The sequence below is a fragment of the Balearica regulorum genome, chromosome 21, assembly GCF_011004875.1.
Source record: "Balearica regulorum gibbericeps isolate bBalReg1 chromosome 21, bBalReg1.pri, whole genome shotgun sequence".
Classification (NCBI taxonomy): Eukaryota; Metazoa; Chordata; class Aves; order Gruiformes; family Gruidae; genus Balearica; species Balearica regulorum.
The window spans coordinates 4,207,752-4,224,410 of record NC_046204.1 but is presented as its reverse complement, the minus strand read 5'-3'; the positions used below and the strand labels follow the sequence as shown (position 1 = coordinate 4,224,410).

Below are 16,659 nucleotides of genomic sequence, written 5' to 3'. Positions count from 1 at the left end.
AGCTGTGTCGTTCTGGCAACCACACAGTATACTGTTTCTGATGCAGAATTACTCAAAATCCACGTGACAACACTGTTACATGATTTACACTTATTATATTTTTGTTGAGTCATTGTATGTAAAGTAGGATTTTTAAGACAAAATTGAATGCAATCCTTATCTGCTGTTACTGCCTGAGTTACGTTCCTAGGATACCTTTAATCTAAGGATTTCCTAGTGCTTTCCAGATCTTCATTAACATTTCGCCCTTATTTCAGCTTGTTTGTTTCTTTGCATGCAGATTTCCTGTGTGCCCAATCAGTTGGTTTCCCTTGTCAGAAGGCAGTGTGACTGGGGTCCCTCTGTGGATTTTGTCTCTGGGATTGCGATGTGAGCCTGCTCTCGGTGATGTGGCAGAACACCATAGCATCGGGGAAAGGCCTGATTTGTTGGCTGACTTGTCAGAAGGGAATTCCCCTGTCTTGTGGAGAATTGCCACAGCACATGGGGAAAATGGTTTTGTGCTGGGGATTCCAGCCTAAGCTTTACTTCCCATACCTTCTGTACTAGTGGGTCCCTTGGACAGAGGAGAATGGCTGGCTGCTGTTCTTCCTGAAAAGAGCAGGCACTTAAACCCAATCCAGTGATACAACTGCAGGGTCCCTCATGTGACAGACATGCAACCCCCGTTTCTTTTGCAAGGGCAAGCAGCTCACAATTCAATCTTGCTCCTGACAGCTTGACTCCTCGCTATTGTTAAGGTGCCTTTCAGACTCAAAACTTCTGTGCTGCTTGCAGTGTATTAGCCAGTTCAAAAAAAAAAAAAAACGGGCAATGAGTGAGCAAATGTTTCTCTCTCATGGTGAATCAGACCTCTCATCCTGACCAGAACTCCTTGGATGCAGGGGAATACAAGAAGCAAAGTAAATATGATTGTGTTATCGTTTAATGTATTTCTCTCCTGGTGTCACCTGCTTGTCTGCAGATGTACCAGGATCCCCCGAGCTCCTGAACCTTCTTCTCCCCCAATCTGTTGCCCTCACCCTCACTCCCAAGCAGTGAAAACATGTCCCCAAAGGCTTTGCCTCTGTTTAATGGGGAGAGCAGAAACGAGACTGCTATAAACTTCTAGGATGTGTCAGGACAACTGTTGTTACAACAGGTTGAGACAGACACACGTGGAGGGGAACTTGGTACTCCGGAGGCAGAGGGGACTGCACATGCAGGTGGTAAGGCCAGGGACAAATGCTAATGAGTGAGAGGTGGTTAGCAGCAGTCAGAAGCTGCTAATTATCCCACGCTCCAGCTTGTTCTCATGAGAGCTGAGGAAACTCTCTCTTTGATCCTCCTTCATTTCATCTTACAATTGGAGGGGGGCTCCAGATGTTACTGCTGAGCATTTTAGGGAGCTGATGGAAAGACGTATCTCGAATCAAGGGCCTTGGACAATCCCAGAGGTACATTCAGTCCTTTGTTAAAGGAGTGCTTGGGACACCATTCACCTTCTTGTCCCTGTTAAGTTGTTGCTAGGTTTTATTTGTAGTGTCTCTTGAATGGCCTTTTCTTTACCATATACATCCTTAAGGTTCCACCTTTTTTTTTTTTTACTCAAGTTTCATGGAGAACAGAGATGAATGTTTATTTCCTCCTGCGTAGAAGAGGTTTGAATTGGATTAAGTTTGTGTCTTATTGCTGCAGTTCTGTATGACTATTCCAATAAATGGATTTACTGATTTAGTGGCATTTAGTGGTAGCTACTGCAGCAGCAAGTCTGAAGACAGCTCCAAGAACATCAATGGAAAGGGAATTTTGAATTTGTCATTGCAAATATGCATGTTGAAAGCCTGATTCTGGCAGCTAGATCTTTTCATGAACAGTACATCCAACCTAAGCAAAACAACTTGAAATGTAAAGATGTAATTTTTGCAATAAGCTGCTCATTAATGGGCTACAGATCAAGGTATTAGCAGAAATCAGCTGGGGAGGAAGAGTCACGCTTCCTGGTCTCACAGAAGCTCTGATGACAAACTCTCATTGCACTGCAGGTTTCTTTAGTATTTCCACAAGAATTTCTCCTGTGGTACAGTACCGGCAGAATGGAGAATGACAGGGACTGAGAAAGGAGGTCTGTTTGCTTGGAAAAAGTTATGAAAGTATCATTGTAGTTGAAGTACTGTAGGTATAACAATATGATCTCTATTATTATTCCAAATAATCATGCCTTTCCCCAGCTGAGTAATACCAATAAGATCAGAAAAGTACCTCTCTCAGAAAAGCTTCCCAAGTGGGAGTTACGCATTATGAAATGGGTCTATAATTTTAGTGGTAAATTTCTTAGTGTAGACAGTCCCGGGGAATGTCACAAAAGAGGGCATTAGTGTTACTAACGGGCCAGTGGTTTTTTTAAGGAAATGTTTTCCATAATCAGCTGTACTCTGAAATGGGATAACAGTGCCTAGATATCATAGTGCCACAGATAAATGGGCTGTGCCAGCTACTCCCTGTGACAACCTCTTGAGGATCTCCTTGCGAATTAAAACACCCAGTCACACACTTAGCGTGAAGGCTTATAGCTCCAGATGGCAGGAAAAGCTGCATTCACCCAGGCATGCATACTCTTGTCGATCTTACTTGGCTGTTGATCATGAGCACTGCATGGAGCTGTGTCCCCTTCCAGGACTGCTGACAGAGAGGAGACTGGGACCCATCATCCCTACGTACTCATGAGGTAGAACAGGAGCACGGAGGGGAGAGGGCGTCTTTGTCCTCTCTAAAATGCTGTGTTTGCCTCCTGAAATAAAGGTTAAAATGCACAGGAGAATCCTCAGCAAGGGGTACCAAAGCTGACATCTCTGGTAGTGCTGACAGCCCCAGGGAACAGAGATGGGCAACCCTCAAGCCTGAGCCACTCTTGAATTAGAGGCCAGGAGGCAAGTGGTGGAATCTTAAACTGGTTCACACTGCAGAGTCTGTGAATGCACTGTGGGTACCACACCCCGGACTTCTTGGATATGAGCTGTGCTCCACAAAGAATATGACAGAAAGCAAATATTGAGGATAGCTGAAAGTTAAGCAGACATATTACTGTGCTAATCTCCATAATCAAGGGCAGGTTCTCTATTGTTTTTGTAGCTGAGATTTGGGGCTGGTTTTATGGGGTTTTTTTAAGGAACCTCTTGTTTTCTTAGATTATATGAATTTTCATGTCTGGCTACTGGAGCATAAGCTGTTTCAAGTAGGTAATTCTGATCTCTCTCCTGGCTTTGTCTTGATACAGGCGTTCTGGCTGCTGAAGCTGTTTTGGAGCTTTCATGCAGCGGTGGCTACCATCAACTACACCATAAAACCACATTGCTGAAAGGTCTAAAATATTTGCAAAAAGATGTGGGGCATGCACAGAACTGTGTCTCAGTTTGAACTCTGTGCTTGCTTGCTTGTTTTCCTGCCACTACAATAAGCGGGACTTGGCCTATGCCTGTACTTCGTGAGACTTCTTCCAAAGAAACCCCCTTGGTGGTGTTGATTCTGTAGGTCTCGGTCTGTTCTCAGAGGATGCTGGGCCTGGTGGCATTTTGTACTTCTCTTTAAAAACAACAAAAAACCCCAAACCAAACTGAACAACAACCAACCAAACAAAAAAAAGATGAAGAATGGGATGACACTGGATTTGAAATTTTTCAGAGTCATTTTGTACAGTATTGTTCATGATGAAGGAACAGTTTAAAACCCTTTTCCTTTCAGTAGAATTAAAGGTCTGGACAGATGTCAACTGTCTCAGAAAGGACTCCACATTGTTGTTCCAGAGCTGGCCTGATGACTTCTATGTAGAGCCTACTCCTATTGTACCACACCACGTGTCCTGAGAGCAACAACGTGGGGTATTTCTTCTGTGAGGATGGAAGCAAATGGTAGGGGCATATGCAAACTATGAGCAGTAGCCATGGGGACCAGAAAACTAAGGGAGGAAGGGAGAAAGAATGGGAGGCTCAGCCCAGAATAATGAGGATATAACATCCCTAAGTAAGTCCATTTACCTGGGTTTGCACCATGTCCTGGACTTCTCAAGGTTGACGCTAATAGAGTCATATTCATTTTATAAAGGAAGAAATTAATGGCTTAGTTTGCATTACTGTATTTCAAGAATCAAACTACAAATTTGATTAGAATGAGGTCTAAAATTGCATAGGTGTGTATGGCCAACGTGTGTGTGTATGTGCACATGTGTGCAAACACACAGATTACTTCTAAGAAGCACAACGTGTTTGCAGTAGTCTGAAGGTTAATCCAGACTGGGACTTGATTTCCATATTCACTCAGTGAGAACTGATACAATCTTAGTAGTTATAACAAAAATACCAAAAATACTGGAACAATGAGCATTCTTGCAGTCAAATACAACAAATTCCCTGGTGAGTTACACTAGGTCTGTTCTCTCGCATATTAGTAGGAAAGAGGGGCAGACTCTTGCACTTAATAATTTATGGACCCATAAAGATTTTTTCTGAGCAAGTAATAATTCTTTGTAAATTAAGGCTAATTAAAAGCAATACCGTCCCTATAAATGCATTCAGTTACTTTGTCAAGACAATTTTATATTTGTTTGCTATGATGTTCCCATGTGCATCCTAATCAGTGTTTTGCTGTAATTGTGATTAGAGACCATACCACAGAGACGGACTCTTTAACAACGGAAGGAAAGTAACCAGCAGTTGGGTGGTAATAGACTTGAGCGTCTTCTGGATATTTACAATGGATTAGGCTTTTTTATTTTAGGGTCAGTGCAGCCTTAACCTATATGCAGTGGTTTATGGCTAATGCCAGCATTGCTTCTTGGTGCAAAGCACGTGGTGAGAAATGTCTGCATGCTTGATGTACTTAAAAGGGAAGACAGGAACTTAAAAGATCTCTTTCCTTCACTACTCATCCTCAGTAATTGGCCCCAACTTCCTCCTAAGTCTTTCCCGGGTAGTGAAAAATGAAATGTGTGTTGGAACCCAGCTTTTTGCCCCTTCAGCTGTTGGCACATCTGTTAGTCTGCTGAGGATGAGATGCAAGTTACCATATGGCTGAAATGTTAGTGACTGAAATTCCGATGACTGCTCCCATAAAGCCAAGCTAATATTTCAGCAGCCTGTCTCTTAGCAATTGATATGCACAGATATTGATATGCTCAGCTTTGATATTTTAGCTCTTGCTGTCTTTCTCAGGGCACAAAACAAAGAAAAATTAGCTTTCTTGTTTTCCCAGAATCTATTTTCTGAACGCACATGCCCGTGCGTCTTTGTGTGTCTGTGTCGAACAATGGTTGACCCTTGGTGCCAGGCCGTCACTACTACTGCGTGTGTCAATTGCTACAGGATGGTAGCTGCTCCCATCGTTTTATCCGCAGCGATTGCTAGCTCTGTGCTACAGATGAAAGGAATAGCTTTTGCGAACAGCACAGTGTTCAAAACGCCTTTTTATCCTTTCCTCCTGGAGCAAAACTTCAAACTTTGTGACCGTGTACAGAGTAGTTTTCCAAGTGTGTGCTGACAATGTATGTATTTGCACGGTGCCTTTTGAGTGTGAAGAGTGAGTGAAAACAGTTTGTGCCATGTCTGGATGCAGATTAGTTTTGTGATAAGGCTAGGAAGATGTATGACAAACAAAATCCTTTTCTCCTGCTGTGAACAAAATAGTTATTTGTAAGTATTTGCCACAGAGTTTAGATGAACAGTTTTAGGCATCAGGCATCAAAATTACTTTTAAACTGCTTGCTCTGACATTTCTTCATTTGCCACTTGTGGTGTGTTATGGCTCACAATTACTTGTTTTTGCTCAGTGATTAAGTTATTCAACTTGAGTAAAACAGATATAGAAATATATAGTACGAGATAGAAATGAATGAGGAGTGTGAACACCTGAAGAGTTGTGCTTCTCTGCTTTGCAGAGATACTTTGTTGTATGAGTGAAGAACCTGAGTTTGGAGTTGCCAGGTGTATTGCTGTAGTCACACAGTAAAGCAAAATAGGCAGAAATAGAAGTCAGAATGCCTGACTCCACATGTAGAAAAGTTCAAGTTTGGAAGTCTGACAAACAAATAAAACTCGGTGCTAACTAGTTGCAGCAGGCGGTTTCTCTTGTCCGCAATCACGCTGTGTTTGCTATGAAGCAGCACAAGAGAAGGAGCAGAAAAGTTGCTCTTCCAAGGAACTCAGATCACCATGAGAAATTCAAATGTGTAAATGTCTGTTTACCTATTTTTTTTAAAATTTCCCTTTGTTTTGTTTTTGTTATTCTTTTCTTACATCTTATCTAAGTTTTTGTTTGATTAAAGCACTCTGTTGCAGTGTAGTCATGGCAACAAGTTTACTTGAATGTGTCTCTCTTTCTAGGAATGTAAGATTTAAAAGAAAAGAAAAACAAACCCAAACAAGACAAGGCTTCATGTGGTCCTGACCCAGCATTTATTAATAACGATGGAGGCACAAGAGAATAGTGAGGAGTGAGTACCAAGTTGTTTATGTGTGTTTGTCTGCACGAGTTCACTGGAGGCTCTGCTTATGTGTGTGACTATTGTAGGTATGTCTTTGGGTATATTTTGTTCAAATACAATGTACGTGTAGAAGAGACCGTGTCAGAATTCCCGTCACAGCGATGCTGAAGTTATGACTGCCTTTCTGTACTGGCGTTCACCTAGATAGTCCATGAAACAATTGCAGAGGAAGCACAGCAGCACAAACTTCAGAGAATTCCTTACAGAAACATCGGTCCACGTTGATGGAGCTCCTATGCGATGTCTTCTCAAGAGTACCAGTGTTAATTTAGTAATGTTTAGCTATGGCAGAAGGACACTTGCTGCAGTTGTATCTGAAACTGCAGTACAGACGTAGCCCTGGCTAGGGCCTATCTGTACATCAAGTTTTGCATTGCTGTAACAATAATTGTTCAGAAACATTCCTAGTGGAATTTGCACAGCTCTCTAGTGGGGTGCAGTTATACTAGTGGAGAGGTGATGTATGCTGAGGTATGCTAATCCCATCATTACTAGGGCATTGACTACACTACATCAATTTCTAGAAAGGAGGATAATTAGAACAACACAAAACCTGTCTGCAGAAATGCCCAATGATTTAAAGATTTTAGAAGATGTTGGCTCTAGTTAATGTGTTGGAAAGCTGTAAGCCAGCTCAGGTACTTCAGCACCTCCTAAATTGGTCAAGGCGGGTTCTACCTAGTCTTTAATTTGATCTTTCTAGCATGTATTAAAAGCAGTCACACCTTGATTACACTAGACTCTTCTGACACATTACTTCCGAAGGATTAGCTAACAAAGTTCATCTGCCTAACCTAAAAAAAGTGCTCTGTGCACACGTGTTTGTATACACTTGTGAATTAAGGGAGAGACCCATGGCTCATTCTTTTATGGCACTGTTTGACGTTGGGATGGCACACGTAATGTTATCTTCTTTTCAATGGCCACTAATTTTTTTTTTTTATTGTTTTAACCCAGCCATAGATTCCAGCCATACCCAGATTCTTGGATACTCAGTTTTTCAGTGTATCTTTTTGTTACTATGATTGTAGGAGGGAAGGCAGGCAGGAAGTCAGGGAAGCGGAGTAGCAAAGAGTGATCTACAAGTGTTGGGACACAGCCAAGCTTTAGATTAATACAACATGACCATCATTTCACCATCTTTTGATACAGTGAGTTTTTCTTAGCAGTGGAGCAGAGCAGCACAAAGACTTTAGGAAAAAGAGAGAATCTGGTGGAGGCTTTCTTCTGCATTACAACTCCAATATCTCAAATCTTTCACAACAGTTACGAATTAGCAATAAATAACCTCTGAGGAGAGATGACTAGACAAGGGAGAAAGATGCATTTTTAATTGCAATATGCACAAAGAAGTATAATTAATGCAGAGAGAAGCACGAGGAAGCCGTTCAACAACTGGAACTGCAAACGCGGCAGCTCTTGCCTTAGAAGTAAAGGGTCAGAGAGAATGGTTACTGACAGCAGCTTTGGTACTTAAGGCCTTATTCCAGTGGTGATTTCTGTAAGTGCTTTTTTTACATCGTGGAGGCATTGCTTGAGTGTAGCTAAACTTGTTGTTTTCCAGAACCTTTGCAGAGAAGGGCAATCTCTTGCCGTATTATGGGGAACTAGAACACTGAAATGTGAAGTCAGTAAAAAATTGCCATTGGTTTTAATGGAAATCGGAAAAGTGCCCTTTTACTTCAAACTTCCGGTTGTAGAGATCTCAAGGCCGATTTTGATCTAAGTTACCACAACATACCTGAACTTTAACGAGTAAGGAAGAGAGGTGAGTCAGTCCTTTTAACATGTTACAGGTTTTCCAGTGCCATATCCTCTGACAGCACATCACAAAGGAAAATGGTCACTCGGTGGACAGCCAGCCTCCCGGTGCAGTTGCAGAGTGATTCTTGCTGTGCAGTATGTGTAGCGGTGTACAAAGTTCTCTGAGCTACAGGCCAGGTGACTGTTTACAGCACAACCACTATACCAAGTTGGAGACTGAACAGAAAATGTGTTCCCCGCATGGGAAGTTATTAATTATGTAGAAGAAAGGAGCAGCTAGTTTAGAATTAGAGTCCTTGCCTCCCAGATAAAACTTCTTTTCCTTCTCCCCAATGGACATGTAATTCCTCTAGTTTTTTGAGTGCTGATCTACTTAGACTGGTCACACAGCTCTACAGAGGACTTGTAGGGAGGGTGATTAGGAAGAGATATTTTGTGAAGATAGTTTGATTAGAAAAGAGTTCCTTAAACCACTGTTGACTGTCCCAGGCTGTTCTCTTGGAAGCAGACAAAATGCCTGCTTTAGATAGGGATGTTTGCAATTTACAGCTCTGGTTTGTTGTGTAAGCTCATACCACCAAGAAAGACAGAAACAACTCTGAATTCCATGGTGCTCCGTTTTCACTCCAATAAATTGGTGTAAAAGGCAGTGTTCTGTATCAGTGGGATTAAAAAGGGTACAGCCCAGCAGTTCCCAAGAAAGCATTTTTTGAGAGGCAAAGCCCTTTCCAGTGTCCTCCTTCCCAGCCCTCCTCCCCTGAATATCCACCTGTGCCCTCCCTGCTGCTGCTCTTGCTGCTGGGCTGTCAAAATATCTCTCATAATGAAGCAGTCTGGCCTGAGGCTACTATTACCTCCAATCCTGATCCCGCTGAGCATGACTCTGGCAGCATGGCTGGCTGTTCGCATGCAGTGAGCATAGAGCTGGGCTACACCTGGCAAGGAATAAAAGACAAAAAGCAGTGAATCCTGGCTGTTAGACAGCCTTGATGTCCTCTGAGACTGTGAAAGGGACTGGGGAAGGCATGATATGGCTGGCTCAGGAGGTGGTGGTGTGGCTGTTGGGTCTCCTTCCCTGTCTTTCGGTAGGCTCAGCGATTTGGTAGGGACGGAGTTGTTGCTTTCCATCACTGGTGTGATAGTGTCAGGGTAATTCTGTGGAAAGACAGGGAGAGGAGCTGCTAACTTGTAGTCATAAAAGGCTAAGCACCCCAACGTCTTTGGGGGAAACAATGTGATTCAGTGGATACTACACCAATTGTTGAAAGACCTGGTTTATTATATAAACTCTTCTGGTGCACAGGACAGAACTTTGCTGGCATAGTTAGTTTTGGACTGTGAGAAGCTCATGCTACAGACCCGCTATGACAAGGCCGGCAAGACCAGTGCTATAGGTGCAGCTGTGCTGGCAGAACCTTGTATCTGCTCGTTTAGCTTGGCTTAGACAGAGATGGCATGTATGGCATCTGTGCTGGAATCCTGCAAAGACAGAAGCTCTGGATCAGCTGAGCTGGATCAGGCTCGTCATTTTACGTGTACCTGGGTGTCTCTCTCCTCACAGCCTCAACCTGTCTGTCCTGTAAAGGGGCAGGGCCTGCATCTGCAATGAGGTTTTAAAACACTTAGCACAAAGGACCTTTGATCTCAGTCAGAAATTCAGAGGTTTACTGTCACACATGTAAATAACAAATCACATTTAGGAAGTTTCCTCTCCTTTTATGGGTAGAATAATGCAGGCATATGCAGGATAAGTAATTTGTCCATGAAACTGGTGATAGAATAAGGAGGAAAATACTTATCTCTTAACTTTCAGACCTGTGCTTGCAGCACCATCTCTTCTTGTAAAATACTGTACAGCACAGCTGCTCTTTGCAGTTGTTGACACATTTGACCTGAGAGAAATAAAAGATCCAGGTTTTGTTTCAATCCAACATGACGTATTCCAGAGGGGGAGAACTAAATGTTGGAAAATGATCACTACTTACTGTGTTTACTGTGGTGGTGCCTCTGTGAGCAAATTTAGAATCACGCTTTCACTTTGCTCGGTGCTGTGGAAACACACAACAAAAAGACATGGTGATTCGTGCCCCCAGATTTGAAAATGTGTTCCAATTCTTCAGTGTGGAATTTGCAAAGTGTACCTGGTTCTCTCTCTAACCACGTGTGCATGGATTTGCTTAGATCTCTCTGATCTGCTCTCCAGTGGTGAATCTGTTTACACTAATCCTGAAAGCTCTACTGTTAAGAGACTGGAGCTGAACAACTTCAGACTCCTGCTGTCAAACTTGGACATCCAGACAGAGCTCTTGTTCTTTATTACAGCGGAGAGGGGTAGGGAGGACTGTTAGCAACTCGCAGTGTTTGTAATGGACTATGGGCAGCTTGAATCTGTGCCTCCTGTGTCTCCCCAAACTTCACTGAGTTCTGCCAAAACACCTCACGTGTGTGTGGGAAACCCTGCCTGGTCCAAGCCATGCCCCTCATGTTGAGCCACCGTGGTGAGGCCTTACTCTTCCAGTGCTGGGCCTCTACACAGCTTGGCCAGTGCACCTGTATCATGACTGGCATCAAGTGCCTCTTTTTTCCAGGAACGAAACACCGCCAAGTAGATGGTGCCCCTCTAGCATGAAGACTCAGCATATTCACTTCACTTATGACTAGGTCGAGATTTGAGCCCGGTTTCTTTAGAGGTAAAAAGCAACTGAGCTGGCATGCAGTGGGAAAACCCCATGGCAAGTCACCTTTAAAATAAACGGTAAATAAAAGCTCTCTGGGTTTAGGAAAAGTTTAAGTACAGCTGTTTGATAGGGGCAGACTGGATGGTAATGCAAGGTGCTGTTAGGAGAGACGAGTGTGCATCCAAACCAGAGATCTGAGAAGTCTACAGAAGGATTTGGTCCTGGAGGATGAAGGCCATTCTTGTTCTGCTCTCCTGTGACCCGTCCTGGAGGAAACATGGAGACTTGTCTTTGGAGAGGGCTGTGGCCAAGCTTGGAGGTAAAGTTGCCATTGGGAACAGAGGTGGAAGAATAGTAACCTTTATGGCTGTAAAAAAGAAAGAAGGCTTTGAGAAAAATACCCACTCCCCTGTAAAAAATGAAATCAGTCCCATGAAGCCAAGTTACAAAGAAGATGGAGTCAAAGGAGGCCTGAAGTAGTTCTCAAGCCTTTGCAGAGAGCTCAGTGCAGTTCTAGGTATGCCAGGCATGAAGGTTTTCCGAGTGTGTAAGAGTGAGCAGTTCTCCCTGTATGGTCTTCTCACCTGACCTCCATCCAGAATTGTCTTACATGCTTTCACAGAGAAAGCCTGTGTCTCCCAGAGCCTCTCCCAAGCATTTTTCTTGGTTCATTAGGTGATAATAGAAAGTGATTTTCCCCTGTCATCTTGAGCAATCAGAAGCATTAAGAATAAGAGCCTAAGCCTGAAAGCCTAAATGAGAGGGTTTGATGGGTATGTATATCTGCTTCCTTCATTAGAGCCAGAAGCAAGGATGGCTCCCTGAGCTTGCATTTCTTGAGAACAAATAGCAAGAAACAAGGATCATGGTCAGGTAGTGTCAAAAGAAGACAGGTTTGGGGCTTAGATTCCATTCCCGGATCTGCTGAACCCCAGAGAGGGCAGTTTCCTCTGCTGTTACTGGTATGGAGAGGCAGTTTCTTCCACCTTTACTGGTATGAAGCAATAGCTTGTCCCACAAGTGGGCCATTAGTGGACTTTTTGTAGAGGGGGTACCTATCAGCTGAGACCTAAAGATAACACCTGTAGGATCTCAGGCAAATCACTTGGTGCACGAATGTGAGCTCATCACCCATATTAGCCCGTATTTACTCATAGTGGGACCGAGTAGCTGCATAACCCCAGCATGGGTACAGCGCTCATGTTCTGGATCTCAGCCTCTTTATGTTTCAGTTTCTTCACCAGTAAATGAAGCTAGAAGCAGCTTCCTCAAAAAGATGCTTGGAGGTGGTGGTCTTTCTCCTTCTCTGGGAATGCTCTGAGATTATCTGAGTGCTGAAGCGGCAGGGGCTACTATTGCTCACAAACTACCCTGCTAACTCTGTCAATGGCTGATTGTCACAACAGCAAATGCTTTTCCCACTGGAAGGCAAGTTCAACTTGCCACCACCTCCCTCTGTAGGAAAGCAAGTAATAAGAGGCACACCTTGGGACAAAGCTAAGAACTTTTTGTTGTTGTTCTGGGAACTGTAAGACAGAAGTCATACAGAACGCTGTCCTGCCACCTTGTAAGGCTTGTGGGACATATTTTTTGTACTGTGTTTATGGGGATAATTTATTTTTATTTCCTTTCTAGGTAGGATTCTTCCTGCACAGCCGATCCTACTTAGCATCAGAAGGTAGGGAACTCCATCTTGTTGATGTGACAAATCTCTGTACCGACCATGCAACTTAATTTTGGGCCATGTCGTCCTCTCGGGACAGTTTCACATGGACCTTGCGCCACATCTGCCACAACTCGTAATGGAAAACAAATTTATGCCGCCTCTCTTATGTCTTGCTACATCACCGTATGGGAAAAGAGAAGGCTCTAACCCACCTTCTCAGGGTATAGCTGGTCACAACAGGGGTCTTGCCAAAGAGAGCAAGCAGCATGGGAGCGCGCCTGGGAATCCAGAGGGACGTGCTGGGTGCCCGTGTCCCCCCGCTGCAGCCCGCCGGAGCCGGGAGGAGCCCCCGGGCCGCCCCACCGGGCTGGCGGTTGCTGCCGCGGCGCTGGCCCCGCCGTCCGTCGCTCACCCCCTCTCCCCGCCGCCGCCGGCGCGGCGCTTGCAAGCGCCTCTGCTGTTTAAATGGGCCAAGTTAGAGAAGCGGCGGCGGCGGCGGCGGAGGGAAATCTTGTTTGGTCAGAGTCTCTGAACTATACCGTGACTTCTGAGCACAGATCAATATATGTCTGTCCCGGCTCGGAGGGGAGCCCGGCCCCGTAGCCCGACACAGCGAGGCGCTTAGGGTCTGGGGGCAGCGGCGTAGGGAGCGTGTGCCGTGCGGCGGCACGAGCTCGCGGGGATATAAATGTGTATGTCTGCGTGTCTCTGTGCGCCTATATAGATGTATACATAGAGCTATGTAACGTAATACCGTGTTTTTTTTAAAAAATTTTGTGCAGGAGTGGAAATTAAATGCCAACTCGCGGTGATCATAAAGGCTTCGGTGGGAGCGGGGCGAGTCTGCACTTTGCAGGTGAAGGTGGGCGGCCCCCGGGAAACTTCTCCGCCCGGAGAGAGCCTGGAGCCCCGCGGGCAGAGCAGGGGGAGCCGGCACCGGCCGGGGGGCTTCGTCCTCCCTGAGCCCGGCGGGCGCCGGCGGCGGAGGGGAGGGGACCGCGGAGTGGCGGCGGGGGCGCAGCGTTTAATTTTAATTATTGCATATAAATAAATAAACCAGGTGTCAGTTTAAAGGAAGGAGGGGGGGGAGGGTGAAAGGGGGCTGGGTGGGCGGCGGGGAACCCTCCAGCCTGGTGAGAAGGTGGGTCGATCTAGGGGAATCAATAAGCTTTTTTCTTTTTTTTTTTCCTTTTTTTTTTTTTTTTTTTTAAACCAAAATAATGTCTACGGCAGCAGAGACCTCTCCGAGATGTCAGGTATTAGTCCGGAGGGGCAGATCTGCGAGCCACACAGCAGCTCCCGGGTCTACGGTACATTAGCTTCTCCGTGGGAGAGGGATCCCAGACAGCTCTGCTGGGGAGCCAGCCCAGGAGATTTGTTAGCGGGCTGCTCCGGGGGATACCAGCCACCTCCGGCACCCGAGCGCCAAAGGTGCTTGTGTTGCTGCTGCTGCTGCTGCTGGCGCATTTCATCCAAACTCCAGCCAGAGCGGGGGCAAGTTGAACCGGAGACATTAGAGCCACTGTGCTTTGGAGAGACGAGGGCGCACGGGGAGCGCAGCAGCACCATGCCTGCTATCAAGAAGGAGCGACTTGACAGGGAAGAGATGGCCCTGGCAGCCTTTAACCAGCCCATGGAAACCTTACCTGACTATCTCGCCCCTCTGGCCGCCGCTGCCATTCCGGTGGTAACCCCGCACCCGCCGGCTTACGACCAGATCTTTGCCCACCGCGCGTACCTGGGCTTCCACGAGACCCACCACCCCCACCCCCACCACCCCCACCACCCCCACCACCTCCCCGAGGACCTGATGCTGGAGAGGTTTTCCTCCATCCCGGATTTCCAGCCCTTCTTTGACAACGGAGAGCCTTGCATCGAGGTGGAGTGCGGGGAGAACAAGGCGCTGCTCTACATCAATAAGTTGTGCCAGGGGAGCAAAGGACCCTCCATCCGGTACCGGGGAGAGTGGCTCACCCCCAACGAGTTCCAGTTTGTCAGCGGCAGGGAGACGGCCAAGGACTGGAAGCGCAGCATCAGGCACAAAGGTAAAGGCACTGCTCACCACTCGGCTTGTGCCGGGGTCCCCACGCTGCTCTGCTCTTCCTTAGCATCCTCCCTCTCGCCCCCATGCTTTGGGAGCAGGATCCAAGGGGGAGGCTTACTGCCTATTAGCATTCGCATGGGGGAGAGCTCAGGACCTGATCTCCTGTGACCGTGCCCCCCTCCCCCGCGCACCCCCGGTCCCTCTCTACCGGATCCCCTCGCCGAGCGCCCCGGTACCGGGCTTTCCGGAGAATGGCGAAGTTTTCCGAGCGATTTGGGAACAGTTGCTTTGGGGTGGTGGGGGGCTGTGTGGATGGGGGGGGGGGGGGGGGCTCCTGTCTTCTGGAGAGAAGTTTCATTTCGCGCGGGCAGAGGTTTGAACAAATTGCGGGGTGCGGGGTTAGCGCCCCGCGTGGGGGCCACCCCCCCACCCCCCCTCCTCCGCGGCTCCCCTCCGCGGGGGGCGGCCGGCCGGGGTGCGGGCGGGCAGAGGCGCGGCGCCGCGGGGAGCGGCAGCGCGCAGCCCCGTCGCGCCGGGTGAGGACAGGCACCGGCGGGGTGGCGGGCGGGGCGGAGGGGGGGGGGGGGTGTTCCTTCGCAGCTGGGTGGCGCGGGACCTCCGCGGCGCTGGCGGCTGCTGACGGGAGCCTGCCCTGCCTCCCTCCCCTCCCCTCCTGCCTGCGGTGCAGCCCGAGCCAGCGCCGCAGTCCCGGCACCGGGGCTGGCGCGGCGGAGCTGCTGGTGCGGGCGGCAGGTGGAGAGCGGGGCCCCGGCTGGCCCTGCGGGCCGGAGGAGCAGGGGCCGGGGGCGGAGGGGAACGGGGGGGGGGGGGGGGGGGCGGGAGAGCAGAGCCGATGCGACACGTAATTAGCTGAGAGCTGGAGGTGTCAGCCCGGGGGTCTGAGGAGCTATTAGGAGGTGACTGACACCTCGCCTTGTTTATTGATCGCCAGAGAAAAGGGGAATAACTTCGGGGGCCGCGCTAATTGTCATTACTCCACTCATCTCTTCTGTTTCTTTTATTACTGGGCTCCTGGCTGCCTTCAGGAAATCTCAATTCCTCTGGGGTGAGTCAGGAGGACCGAGGTGAAATGGACGGAGGAGCAGGGGGGAGGCGCCGAGTGGGCTGCCCCGCTCGCATGGCCGTCCCCCGGCGTGGGGCGGGCGGCGTGGGCAGCGCGGAGCCCCGCGGGGATGCGCGCAGGTTGCGCGGGCTGGCCGCTGCGCCCGGCTGCGCCTTCTGCCTTGGCTCTCTCCGGGCTGCGGGAGCGTTGGTACCGAGGTTAGGCAGGGGCGAAGGAGGGTCGCGCCGGTGCTCCTTTCCACGGTTATCTGCAGGGGAGGAAGTTCGATGAAGGGGCAGGCGGGGGTGGGTGGGTGCTGGCAGACAGGCAGGCGAGAGGAGGGGTGTTTGTGTGGAAGGAGACGCGTGCTTCCCCCCCCTTCCCTAAATACTTTCCTTTTATAAAGGTGCTGATTCTTTTTCTTCTTCTCCTTCTTCTTTTTCTTCTCCTCTGCATCCAGGGAAAAGTTTGAAGACTCTTATGTCCAAAGGAATCTTACAGGTACATCCTCCAATCTGTGATTGCCCTGGGTGTCGAATTTCGTCTCCAGTGGTAAGATTACTGTTAAACTATGTGCTTTAGTTAAGACATCTCCCCTCTCCTCCGCCTCCTTCCCTTAAAAAAAAAATCCCTTTGCTTCTGTGATCATGAAACCGTGATCTCTGAGGGCTAGGAACTGTCAGTCATTGAGTCTTTGCCAGAGCGCTGCTTGCACTGCGAGCGTACCTGCGGTCCAGTTAAAGGCTAGCAGAAGAGGAGTTTGCAAACAGAGCAGGTGGGAAGAGCAGTGTCTGACCTAAAGGATGCAACACGCAGTGTGATTGTGTGGTATTCGGGGGGAGCTGTCTATACGCAAACGGCAAATCATTCAGCAGCCTCTTCCCTGTTCTCACCCCTTCATTTTTGTGTGTTGTGCAGAGGTGTTAAATG

General features: G+C 47.7%; 1 protein-coding gene and 1 long non-coding RNA gene across 19 annotated transcripts in view; one reads left to right on the top strand and one right to left on the bottom strand.

Moving 5' to 3' along the window:
* Window positions 1–6,402: 6,402 nt before the first annotated feature.
* Window positions 6,403–14,559, bottom strand: LOC142604713 (uncharacterized). 3 transcript variants are annotated; one of them, XR_012838558.1, is made up of 4 exons: window positions 14,430–14,559; window positions 9,638–11,323; window positions 8,256–9,213; window positions 6,403–6,654 (listed from the first exon to the last, which is right to left on the bottom strand). It is a non-coding gene; the product is annotated as an uncharacterized LOC142604713 (long non-coding RNA). The 3 variants fall into 3 exon arrangements; XR_012838557.1 differs by having other exon boundaries at window positions 6,403–8,477; window positions 9,133–9,213; XR_012838556.1 differs by having other exon boundaries at window positions 6,403–9,213.
* The window catches only part of SAMD11 (sterile alpha motif domain containing 11), a 127,101-nt gene continuing 123,535 nt past the window's right edge, over window positions 13,094–16,659 (top strand). For 2 of the 16 annotated variants that reach the window (XM_075773088.1, XM_075773085.1), the window contains exons 1-3: window positions 13,405–13,478; window positions 13,859–14,667; window positions 16,190–16,230. In XM_075773088.1, the coding sequence (XP_075629203.1) occupies window positions 13,872–14,667; window positions 16,190–16,230 (837 nt within the window). In that variant the 5' untranslated portion in view covers window positions 13,405–13,478; window positions 13,859–13,871. Of the gene's footprint in view, window positions 13,315–13,404; window positions 13,479–13,759; window positions 14,668–15,327; window positions 15,420–15,712; window positions 15,733–15,829; window positions 15,948–16,189; window positions 16,282–16,659 lie in introns of those variants that run through there. The other 14 variants (XM_075773087.1, XM_075773086.1, XM_075773083.1 and 11 more) reach the window with 13 other exon arrangements.